The 13,114-nt window shown below is 39.1% G+C and overlaps 1 protein-coding gene across 1 annotated transcript; it reads right to left on the bottom strand.

The window, feature by feature from the left end:
- Nucleotides 1-36: 36 nt before the first annotated feature.
- rsph3 (radial spoke head 3) lies at nt 37-8,700 on the bottom strand. Its single transcript, XM_044048595.1, has 9 exons — nt 8,526-8,700; nt 7,719-7,800; nt 7,503-7,638; nt 7,289-7,434; nt 6,048-6,251; nt 4,632-4,794; nt 3,616-3,702; nt 2,944-3,025; nt 37-1,214 (listed from the first exon to the last, which is right to left on the bottom strand). Exons 1-8 carry the CDS (start codon nt 8,624-8,626, stop codon nt 2,946-2,948), a joined length of 999 nt encoding a protein of 332 aa, XP_043904530.1. The 5' UTR covers nt 8,627-8,700; the 3' UTR covers nt 37-1,214; nt 2,944-2,945.
- Nucleotides 8,701-13,114: the final 4,414 nt, after the last annotated feature.

Genomic DNA, 13,114 nt, shown 5'->3' with positions numbered 1-13,114 from the left:
AAAATAGTTGCAAGCCAGTATTGATCAAAACAAAACTTCAAACCAAGTCCAACATTTATTCCAATATTCATCAAAATAGGCCCAAAGTGTTAAATTGTCTGACTATTATTCAAAAATGTATTAAGACGTTATATTAAGAAAATTATACGTTGTTTTACATATTTCAATATCATTGACAGTTTTTAAATGTTTTTTTTTTAAGTTCCAAAAGTGAAGTAGTTCATGTTAAATCCTCTGTGCAGCTGTCACACATGACCACACCCTTAACTGATACCAACGTTTAATTTCCTCTGAACTCATATCGACTCTTTCTGGTCGTGAACACATTCTACATTCTCTCTTTGGCAGAAGGGTTTTATTTATTATTCATTTAAACATCAATTTCAAAGTGCACATGTCCACTAAGTCATAAAATAGTGTCTGTAAGTAGAAGTAGAATATGTGATCATTCTTGCAGCCCCTTTTATTGCAAAAATCAAAACAGTTTTTTGTGTTAATTGTATAGATGTTACCCCAAAAACCTCACTATAATAGCTAATATAAGGCATTAAGATAAGATATAGACATAATAAATGTGCATTTCCACTTAATGTGAAAGTACAATATAGAAAGATATGAACAATATGACTATAAAATGAATAGAATGTGCATGGTATTTAAAGTACATTTAGATGTATGTAATATAGCAATTACTTAAGATATTTTTGTTTTAATAGTATTTTTATTTATTATCCATGAAAAAAATCTCATAGTTTTTTTACGAGTAAAACTGATGTGTTTAAAAGGGCCAAAAACATGTGTTTTTTATTAATTTTGGGTGCAGAAAAGTAAACGCATTGTAAATCACTTTGAGGAATACGTGGCGACACCAATTGTGACGCACAAATAAATACATTTAATCCTCGTGTGTGTGCCAAGCAAAGACTGAGGTGAGCACAGTTACATCATAGAAACTTTTTTTCTTTTTCTTTTTTTTTTCTTCTTGGTGGTGAGGAGTCATCCGCAGAGAGAGAGAGAGGGGGGAGGCGTCATAGGTGAGCCCGACCAATCAGAGCGCAGGATTAAAATAGAGCCGTATATATCAGAGGTTAGACCTACTTCTCAGAGCATAACTAAAGAGTGATGTGACACAAGAACATGACACTTTTCTTTGTCCCCGTCTGAGTTTGTCTTTGTTGCCTTTGTCACAGTCGCCTCCGTAACTATTGTAGTTTCTGTATAAACAAACAAAAACAAAAGTAATGATTAAATAAAGTACACAAACACTGGGCATATTGATGAGGAAGAGGGAGTTAGTTTGAACAGTGCAAAGCATTCTTGAATTTGCCTGAATGAACAGTTTGTTGTGCAACGCCAGATGCAAATACAGATAAAGACAGAGCAGGAGTTTGTTATTTGTTGACTAAGTGGAGTTCCACTCACCTGCCGCTCTGTGACTGACATAAAACTTGTTTTGGTGGAAAAAAGTCAGTCAGATAAGACAACAATGAGACAAACACGTCTGAATGTTTTGACTCACCGGTTATCACGAGAGTGACGTGATAAAAGAATGTGTGACAGGACACTTGAGACAAAAATGTGCGATGTAAAGCCATCATCCGCACAAAACCAGGCTCATCAAATGATAAGGTCGGTGAGGAAATCAAGACTGTTGCTCAAAGGCAGCTTTTCAGAACATCCCTCCATCTTCTACCACTTTATCCTCCACATGAGGGTCACAGGGGTCACCGGGGTCACCGGTGCCAGTCTCAGATGACTTAACCCTGGACAGGTCACGAGTCCCAAGACCATGTCTTTAGTTCTAAACACTGATATTGCACACAGAGCCATGTATTTGTTTGTCTCCCTGCTTCTCTTTCTCTCTCTGTTTCACCGTGTTTTCTGTTGAACACATTAGATCATTGGTTGTGCCTTGTCACCAGATAGTTTACGATTTTATTGTCTTAAACAAAAGTTAGTGAGGGTCTGCTTTTGTTGAGCAGCTGTTAAGTTTCTGAAAATAAAACTGTTCATTTTGAGGTCATAATTTCATAATTTTGGGTGGTCAGGTTAGTTCCTTTTTTTAAGGGATGTACAGTAACACCCGCCCATGAACGATCCTGAGTTCACCACACAGAAACTGAAATCATTTTACTTCTCTCACTGCCCGTCACACAAACCCCACTGCAGAACATGTCCGGATAACCCACGTCATGTCGTTCCTGAAACTGGGAAAATGTCAAATCTAAGAAGTTTCATAGTACATGGCAGCATTTCCTCTCTTATTTTGATTCAAAATGTCTTTCTATTAAACCAGAAGGATGTTGGATATATGTTAATAACATGCTTTTCACCTTTTTTGCTTTAGTACTTTAAATCATTAATTATGCGAGTGAACAGGGTTGTTGGGCTTTCTCCTTTTTTCTTGTATAGTGACATGTATAGCGAAACCATGTCCTCATAAAACAAATGATATAAAATGATAAGGTGCCCAGGGGTCACAGGTCAGGGTCAGTCATTAAATACATATTTAATACATATAACATTAAAATGATCCGCACCAACAACGAAACATAACATACATTTAAAAACTGCATTTTACTCGATTTCTAATAAAGACCATATTATGTATTATATTTTGTGACCTGTCAGGCTTTTAAAACTCCCATTTTTCCTTTCAAATTAAAACTGAACACGTTACATAATCACGGAATAATCCTATTAGTTATCAGACGTGAAACGACGCTGAATAATCCTCACAACACTTACACTGATGTCATTTATAGAAGAAAAAGACCAAATCATGAGAGATTTTGATTTTTAGTGCACTGATGCCTCTGACTCCTCTCTGACGATAATAACAATAATAATAGGACATTTTATTTATAAAGGCACTTTACATCGTGAAAGTGATCTCAAAGTGCACACAGTAACAATAAAAACAAGTGAGATCGAAACAGAAACCGTTATTCGTCACATTTCTCCGGCTGTGTTTCCAGCTCGTCGAAGCGCTCCACTCTCATCTGAGCCACATCGTGGATTATACCTGCAACACACACACACACAGGCGGGATGAAAATCTGACCTGAGAATAATCTTCTCATGCTGATGTGTCAAACTCAAGGCCCGTGGGCCACATCCGGCCCGAAAAATCATTTTATTTGTCTATAATTCATGGCCAAGTGGTAAATATCACACCAATCATACTACAAATCCCATAATGCAGTGCAGTAGTTGCGAGCAGAGGGAGTTCATATTTGAAATATTTACATTTTTCTTGAAGGTAATGTTAATGGTAGTACTTTACCCTATTTTAAATGTTGGCCCCTGCTGTGACCCCTGCTCTAACGTCTGATCATGGTGTAATGTCTCCAGAGAGCCACTGGATGGTGTCCTAACAATGTCTATGATCTGATGACCCCTGAAGGAGGCGTTTCATCACAGTATCTTTATTTTGAGTTTGTTTATATGTGTGCCCTTTTCTACTTTTTGTTTTCTTTTTGTACATAGTTTTTGATTTGGTTTATTGAAAATAAAATGGTTTTTTTTTTGGTCCTATCAAGTTTCTCTTTTCAAACTGATCGATCAGTCAGTGAGTTTATAGACCGATGAGACATCACAGGAGTGTTCACTTACTGTCCAGCAGGTGTCTCGCTGTGCGCCTCCTCTCCAGACGACTGTTCACCTCTGTCATCAGCCACGGGAAGAAATTTGTCTCAATATCTGCAAACCAGAACCACAAATATGACTATGTGTCACCAGGCTCGAATAAAATGTATGTATAAACCAAATTCAAAATGTTTTCAACGAGGCAGAATGAGACAAAAACAAAGACCCAAGTAACAGACATGTGTGAAAGACATGTGATCAGTGTTGCAACTTTCACTTTTACTCCACTACATGTCCTCTAACTATCTTTCTTACTTGTTACTACCAAATAAAATCAGAAGAAGAAGAAGAGTTGGTATTATGGTCTGTATTTATATAGAGCTTTTCTAGTCTTGACGAGCTGCTTTACACCACAGTTTTCACCCCTTCACACGCTGCAACATGGGGTTAAGTGTCTTGCTCAAGGACACACATATAGACTAGCAGAGCCAGGAATTGAACCCACAACCTTCCAGTGGAAAGGCAACTCACCGTACCACTAAACTACCATGGCTCAATCTTAACTATTCACTTTGTTTTTTAATACTTTTACTTCTAAAACATAAGTACATTTTATATCAGAATATTCCTTTTGACACTTAAGTTCAGTAAATGTCATAGACTTTAAGACGTTTACTTAAAATGACTTCAAATTTGACCAAAGTAATTTTCTGGTAAGATACTTGTATTTTTACTCAAGTATCCCTTTTTAAGGTACTTTATACAAGTTTGGCGTCTAGTAATCCAGTCTGGACAAAATGACTTTAAGGGAAGAGCAGGCTTCCACTTTTGTTATTGTCCCTTTACTGGTTAAAAAAACACTCTTAATTACATTAGAAACATGTGTGTTTAGAGTAAAAGGATTATTTCCAGTGGATTGACACTTAGTACAAAGGTGACCAAGCGTGGGGACGACCAAACTCAGGATGGAAACAGTCCACTGACGCCCCCAAGTGGCAGGAAACACCACCTGAGTGTGTGTAGCGTCTCAGAAGGAGGCTCACCTTTCTCCACAGAGTCATAAAAGAAGCCGTGGTTTGTGAGCGAGCTGAAGACGGCAGGTAGGAGATCGGCTAAGTACTGCTGCGTGTAGGCGCGGGCAGCAATTTTCTCTGCAGTCTCCTTCTCTTTCTGCAGCGCCTCCCTCTGCTGTGCCACTCTGCGTCTCTGAGGTCAGAGGAAACAAGACAGGCGTGTGTTTATTATAGGTTTACAAATGACTTCCCATTTGTGAGAAACACCTCGACAGAGATTCTCCAGGACACAAAACACACACAGCGTTTGTGGTCGTGTGAGCAGCATTTAAAAACCTCCTGTTTTTAAATTGTGCAAAAATGGGCATTTAAGTGACACTAAAGAGAGGGAGGGAGGGAGGGAGAAATCACACTTCTAATTTCTAACCACAAAGTAACCAGCACTTTGATCGCTGGCTCTAATCCTTGCTCCTTGCTGAGATGAATGAATGGGTGAATGGAAGAACAGGCGTCGAGGGATGTGAAAACAAGGACGCTTCCCTTCTGCAAAGTGAACTCCTTTGACCAGCATATGACACTTTAAGCAAACACAAGTTCACTGCAACTTGGCACCTACTAGACCCAGTGGTTCCCAAACTGTGGTACGTGTACCACCAGTGGTACCACGGCATATACCACGGCATGTGTAGAAAATGAAAAATCACCTTACCTCTCGCTCCATCTTAATCTAATGTCACTACACCAGTGTGTGAAGTATATGTGAGGAAGAGGAGGATGATTGATGAGGGAGCAAATGATCTTATTTTGGGTATAAATCTGCCTCCTGTGAAAAGTCCGTAGCGGACGTTGGTGATAATGGTGTTACTTCGAGAGATCAGTATTTACGCAGGTGGTAGATGATGGATGGATGGATGGTATAGAAAATATGAGAACCACTGATCTGGACGATACCAGCGGTCAGTGACACTGGCCTGCACTCACTGACTGAAGAAGAGCTCAAACTAGCAATTGACACCATAAAAGTCCAGGAAAATGTTTGCTGGCATTTTAAATAGACGTCCATTCAAAGTTAAGTGTTTTGCAGCCAGTGGAGTCGCCCCCTGGTGGCTAACTCATACTTAAGTCCTACGTTCTGGGTTTTCAAATTAGAAGACCAACTTTTACAGTAGTTAGCAGCAGTAATGATGCATTACTTTTGATCTACCTCAATCTCATTTCTGCCCCTTAGGTAAATATGTTTATCTTATACTTCTCACAAAAAGCCATCTTCCCTTTTATCTCTAGTAAATGTGTACAACTGCTCAACGTGCCTTAAATTGCCCCTCAATCAAGAAAGTTCATTGAATTTCAATTGACTGCCTCCTTCTTCTCTTGTCCCTCAGACAACGTTTGTGCACAAATCAAACAACAGACCACATCAGGATTTTTTTCTCTAACTGGCCGTACTTTCTCCTCGCTGCGCCGTCTCTCCTGCTCCTGTAGCCGCTGCACCTCTGCCAGCTCGTTATTCCGCAGCTCTTGGAAGGCCCTCTGCTGTGCCCTCAGACAGGCCAGCTCCTCCTCCTCCATCACCTCCAGCAAAGACTGCTCCATCGTCTTCCCCACCAGCACCTCCAACACTGGCTGCACCTCCCTGTCAAAGTCAAACAGCTGCACCGGACACACATATGTATATATATGTATGTATATATATATATATATATATATATATATATATATATATATATATATATATATATATATATATATATATATATATATATATACATATATATATATATATATATATACATATATATATGTATATATATATATATATATATATATATATATATATATATATATACATATATATATGTATACATATACATATACATGTATATATATATATATATTTATTTTCAAACATGAGATTTAATTGTGCACAAACATGCAAATAATTGGCAGTTTACAAGCTGTGACATTTCTCTCGCGTGCTGCCTGTATTCCCTGGTGAAACTGACCCTTGCTCCGTTCTGGCAAACAGATTCATTTGCAAAAACCACTTCGTATCTACAGCCACGACTCAATATTCATAACACTAGTCACACAGTTCAGGTTCTAGCAACATCATTAACTCATCTCCCAACGCCCAAAAGCCCTGTACCTTTCTGCTCTTTAAATAAATGTCTCTGAGTTCATTGTACACATTATTTTCTTCTGGTATGATGATATGGTGTAAAATTGTTTTCTTTTATCACGTTACTTTCTTGTATCCGCCTTCTCAATCGACTCACCTGGGCGATAAAGAGGTTAAATAAATAAAAAATCTCATTCTAGGGGTCTCGTTGTGGAAGAATTAGTGACAGTGACATGGATTATAACAACGAGTTACTACAGAAAGGACGTCGTTCTTCTTTGTTTCGCGTTGTAAACCAAAAAGGCTCTGCAAAACAGGCACAAAATGGCCTCCTCTGTAATTAGGGCCCAAGTTTAAAGTACATGCAAAAGTCTCATTCCAAGGCAACGAAAACCAAATATTTTTCTTAATTATACAAATCTACTTGTGTGCAGCATGTATAATTTATGCATGAACAACTTAAGTGTTTTTTACACCTTGCTGTTAAAGTTACGTTAAAGTTAAAAATTTCTTCTGGAACTATTTAATCTCTTTAATCGTGGCCATGTCTTCCGTCTGGATTACCCACCTCTCCATCCTCTATCTGCGTTGCGACATCTTTGCCAGTTTTGGCAGGGATGAAGAGCGGCGTCGCTGGTTTGTCCAGGAAAGCGTCGGTCTGACACTCGTTGTCTGCAGCCATGACAACGTCACTCAGTTCTTCAAGATAAAGATCTAAAAAAATAAATAAATGTTAGAGTATTAAGAAAAATGTATGAAGGAATAAAGCAGAATACTTTTACCTGTTTGTACGTGGATGTGCGTCCTGCCCTGCAGGGCGTCAGGAGTCTTGAGTCTGCTTGTGTCACGTCTTCGAGTAACGTTTCTCCTCCTGAGCTCCTGCTGTCGCTGTGATTCAGCGGCGTTCGCCTGAGCTGTCTGTCAGAGGAGCAGCAGACACGACACATTCTCCAGGATTAAGTGGCAAAAATGGGGGAGAAAAAAAAGGTGCTACTTACGGTGGGTAAGACGTGCTGCGTGTAAGTGTTTCCTCTGACGACACGACGGTCATACATGATGTTTCCATAATTTCTGAGTGCCCTGCGTTGTCATACAAGGAAAAAGGAAAATAAATTTTAAAGACAAAAAGACTGTTGCTATATGACTCGAGTATAAAGTACCTCGCTTAGTGTCACATTATTCCACAATATATCATCAAATTATGTTAAATATGAAATTATTAGTACTTTAAACACATGAAATAGTCAAAATTCGAGATACAGTAATTAGTTACACTGACATTAGAATTTAGAATATAACAGAAACAAAAAAGGTGTAAAAGTGTGATTTAAAAACAAAAATAAAATAGTGGATTAAATATTTAATTGGATTAATAATTTAAATATGTGATATGTTTGAAGCACTTTTATTATTTTCAGTTCGGGTGAAGTTGAGCATCCAGTAGCATAGATATTGTCAGAGACTAAGCCAGTTAAGCGGCTCCTTTGGGTCCCTTCACCAGGGGGGCCCCCAATAGCGTGTGGAGGATAAAAACACTTTACCATATTAAAGATTATTAGATTTAGATTTCTAAGCAGTGTTGAGCTTAAGTTATTTGGTTTTATTTTGGAGTTGAAGATTTGCGTATTTGCTACATTAGTTTAGTAAGTATAATTAATTACCAGCTACTCTGAAGTGGTGGGAGGGGACCCCAAATCTAACTCAGCTTAGGGCCCCTTAAAGGTTTGTGCCGGCCCTGGAGTATCGTCAGTGCTAACACTAAAACAAACAACCAAAGGTTTTTTAAAGAGGAAATAAAAACTCACTGTGGTTGCGGAGCTTTGGAGCGGTTCTCCACGGCTCTCGGTCGACTGGAGAAGGTGTAAGTTCCGCCCGGATCTCTGAGGCGATACGAAGCAAAAGACATGATCTGTTAGAAGCAGAAGACACGCAAAACTAAAGTGGAAGAGGAAGAAAAAACCGAGGCGACGACATGTTGTAGCAACCGTAACCAGGAAGTGTAACATGATGAAGCTCGAATCACTTCCGTCCAAAATAAGACACTGAAAATCATTGTTTTATAGATTTTAGATCGCGTTTTTGAGAGTAAAGTTGGGTAAAACTTTATTTTGTTGACTCTCAGTTAGTAATGTACAGGTATTCAGGTTTATTTATTAATGCAGGTCCTCGAGACGCAGGGAATCCAGTCCAACTTTATTTATAAAACACTTAAAAAACAACAGCTGCACAAAGTGCTGTACATCGGAACAACAACAAACAACAAACAAACAAATAAAACATAGAAACACAAGATCTAATAGACCTAAAAACAAACAATAAAACATTAAAATACTGTAGAAAGTAAGGGAAGCTTCAATGATCAATTTTCCATTGTTTGCTTCTTGCTACTGGCCCATTAGTGGAGGCTGACCAGGTCCTGTGGTGATCACTCTAAGACAGTGGTCAGTAATTGGTGGCCCGTGGGCCTAAACTGGCCCGCCAGCATCAGTGTCTGGCCCGGCAGATGATTTAACAAATGAAAAAATATGAACGGATTCAATTGAGATTCTGTTGCTAGAATTGACAGTTAACCTAAACTAAATGTTTGAAAAAGAAAAACCCTGCTGGTGATTAAAGTCAACATTAGTCCACATTATTGTTAGTCTAAGGCAGCAACCGTGGTTTTTTGTTTCTGACTGAAGACGTTTTAAGGTACTTTGACTGATGGAAGATACGATGTTTGGCCCAAATATTCGATTACTTACAAAAAAATTGGCCCTCAGCCACATTTACTTGCTGATCCCTGCACTAAGACAACAAGGGAAACTCAACTTCCTCTAAAAACAGGGGTGTCAAACTCAAATGACCGGTCAAGTGAAAGGAAAAGACATTGAAATAATAACATAATAATTTCAAAAACAAACGTGTTTCTTTTAATATGGAATGATAAATAGTTCACACTGCAAAATGAATCTATTAATGAAAAAAAAACATACAGACATTTTAAATCTCGTGTAAAAACGTGTATTTTCAAGTGAGTTGTTTTATCATGTGTGTTTTAACTTATTCTCTTCTTCTTTTATGTGTGTCTTTTAGCCCTCATTAGCCCTCTTATTGTCTTGTACGTACTGCACTTTGGTCAACCCTGTGGTTTAAAAATGTGCTTTATAGATAAAATTGGATTGGTTTGGATTCAAGGCAGAAACCTCACGATATGATACAGAGAAGAGAAACCCAGCAGTTCTCTGTCTCTGTCACAACGCAAGTTCCTGATTTGTGTCAGTGTGTCAGTGTCTCTCTTTTATGATTTCACAAGGCTCAAACCTCAAGTTCCTCACCTGCTTCACAAAGGTAACTTTTTTTAATCAGGTGACTGACAATCATGTTCCTCACAGGTTTCAGACACAGCAACACAAAGTTTCCTTTTACCTCGTGAGCTGGTGAACCTCAAACGTCAAAAACTCCATTTTCACAACTTCCCTGAGAACAGAGAAGTCAAAGTCAAACCAACTGTGTCAAATCTAAGTCGACTTTATTTGTTTTATAATGGAAATCCCACTGTGCCGCTGTGGTCACATCCACGCCAGCGCTCACTTTTCACACTGAAGTGATCGAACAGTGAGACGACAGCGTGCATGATTTGTTTTTGAGCAGAGGCAGAGAGGAGTGAAATGTGGGTGGCACGAGGCATTAAGCAGAAAGTGGAGGTGAAACTGACTCTAACCACAGAGAACGTTCAACGAGATGAGAACTCTGAAAGTGTCAGAGAAAACACAGGGCGTCGGATTCCGCGCTGAGCTGCGTCTGTGAGGACAAAGGTGAGGACTCTGCGGTCAGAGAGATGGCACCTTCACTTGTGCCTGTATCACAGATTTAATTGGCAGTCGTTGTGTCACAGCCAACTATACTCACAGACCACTACATGTGTTTTTATGTTAGCTACTAATGAAATACTTTCACTTTGATGATATTTTACTTATAACTAACTTCTATATATATACAAATTAGTTCACACGACTCTCTTCCTCTGTGTTTCTCAGTAAAAACGGTGTCTCAGCAGCATTCCAGCACTGCACACAGGAAGTGATTTATACAGTGGCCCTGAGGTGCAAATCACCACCATAAATAAGAACAACACTAACTTAAAACTCAAGATCAAAAGGTAGAAAATGCAACAACATTGACTTAAAACACAACAGAAAACGCAACATTAAGTTAAAACACAACAGAAAATGCAACATTAACTGAAAACACAACAAAGGTAGAAAATGCAACAGCATCAACTGAAGACGCAACCACATTGACTTAAAACACAACAGATAATGCAACATTAACTGAAAACACATCAGAAAACGCAACATTAACTGAAAACACAAAGGTAGAAAATGCAACCACATTAACTGAAAACGCAACCACATTAACTGAAAACGCAACCACATTAACTTAAAACACAACAGAAAGCACAACATTAACTGAAAACACAACAGAAAGTGCAACATTAACTGAAAACACAACAGAAAACGCAAAATTAAATCTGTTTCACTTAATGCCGTTGTGTTTGCTGTGTAGTGGTGATTTGCACTTCAATGAAAAGTTTAAAAAGTGATTGTGCTGCTCAAAAAAAGTCATGGTTCAGCCGTTAAAGTGTAAATCTCAAATAAATCGTTTGTTTTGTTAATTATTAACCCTTCAAATCACAACCCCACAAATCAAAGTGCTATCACAGAAAACGTGGCAGGTTGGGGAGTTATCGTGTGCTGTGTGAGTGCAGTCCATCACAGGAAACGTTCGTAAACAGAACAACCACTGACAGTCATACTGCAAATCTATAAATCAAAACCCAGCACGGTCACAAGTGTTGCCGTTCACTAAATGACTCAAAGACGACCAAAATTGTCATCCAAACAATCAAACTTGGTTCTCTGTGTAAGATACACAACTAGAGTTTAAAATGGGTACTGCAATTCAAATTAAACCCCAACAGAGACTTGAATATACGCTACACTTGCATGCCTTTCCCCCCCCCCAACATAAACACAATCTGCAGGCTGTAAATCTAAATTTTAATATGTTGTTAATGGTTTTTCATAGCCAAACAAAAAGAAGGATGATTGTATAACGTTTCCATGAAAACGGCTCTATCTGACGATCAAATATAGCACCAGCTGTGCTGGGGGGGGGGGGTTACGTCATGGTTTTGTTTATCCTTTAAGTAAATAAATATGCAGATAATAAACATGCAGTCAGATGAGAGAGGGGTCTCTGTGTCCCCTCTTGTGTGTTCTATTGTCTCGCCTCCTCTCATTAGCGACTGCAAGCTGTAGGATTACGCAATAAAAAAAGAGGTCACAACTTTCATCTCTCCACTGAGATCAACACATTACATCATCCTTTTATCTTTGGCGAATAAAGTCGTGATATTACTCATCCATCATCTACCGCTTCATCCTCCACCGGAGGTGTCGCAGGGGGCGCTGTGCCAACCTCAGCTGACACAGGGCAACAAGCGGGGCACAGCTCAGACCTCGCCAGTCCATCGCAGGGCCACACACACACAAACAGACAAACAACCATTCACTCAAACCCACACACACGGGGAGAACATGCAAACTCCATGCAGAAAGGCCCTTGTTCCAACCGGGACTTGAACCCAGGTCTTCTTACTGCCAAGGCAAGAGTGCTAACCACTACACCAACCATGTGGCCCCGTGATATTATTATTCAAACAAATTCATCAGCTGCGTCAAGGAGGATTTTGTGAAGTTATATTCTGGTTTGGGCTTCGCAAAGAAGGAAGTACTAATCTTTGAAAAGATTGTGCAAGAAACTGTGTCTGTTTGGACACACGCAGACACAGACTTGGAGGAAACTGTCTCTTTTGTGGTGCAGGAAATGGCTGGTAGTGGTCGACTGCAAGACTACCGGTGGTTACATGTGTGTTCTGTTGCTATTTAATAATATTTCTACTACATTTGATCAAATAATGATTATTCTCTTCAGTCTGGCCCTAACGCTCCGTCCTACTGTCCTAACGTTAAGACACTTTTAGACAAATATTATGTAATATTCCTGAAAAATCTCTGCAAAGTGAGATTAGAGGAGAACGAATCGCACGCGTCTCTCTGCACATCTCGCTCTCTCAATCCTGTCCGAGTTCCACTCGAACGGCGAGGTGAAAACGAATGCATGCAGCATACACAAATGCACGCCATCACGCGTACAGAACGATCCGCATCTAATCAGATTATTGTACTGAGGCTTTTTTTTTGCAAGAGTGCATATGATAACAGATCTATCTCTAGTGCAGATGGAAATAGTACTGACATGGCAGATCAAATGGATCAGATGTGCTGATAAGTTATGTAATGCTTTGTTACCGATGGAAAAAAAAAATAAAAAAATGCCAGTGCACTCA

This window comes from Solea senegalensis, linkage group LG17 (genome assembly GCF_019176455.1).
Source record: "Solea senegalensis isolate Sse05_10M linkage group LG17, IFAPA_SoseM_1, whole genome shotgun sequence".
NCBI lineage: Eukaryota > Metazoa > Chordata > Actinopteri > Pleuronectiformes > Soleidae > Solea > Solea senegalensis.
This window is presented reverse-complemented; position numbering and strand designations above follow the sequence as displayed.

Excerpts from the sequence above, each read along its gene's own strand:
- rsph3 (XM_044048595.1), bottom strand. The coding sequence starts at position 8,626 with ATGTCTTTTGCTTCGTATCGCCTCAGAGATCCGGGCGGAACTTACACC. Across the intron at positions 7,801-8,525 it reads TCCAAAGCTCCGCAACCACA|GGCACTCAGAAATTATGGAA; the intron begins GTGAGTTTTTAT and ends ATGACAACGCAG. Across the intron at positions 4,795-6,047 it reads GACGGCGCAGCGAGGAGAAA|AGACGCAGAGTGGCACAGCA; the intron begins GTACGGCCAGTT and ends CTCTGACCTCAG.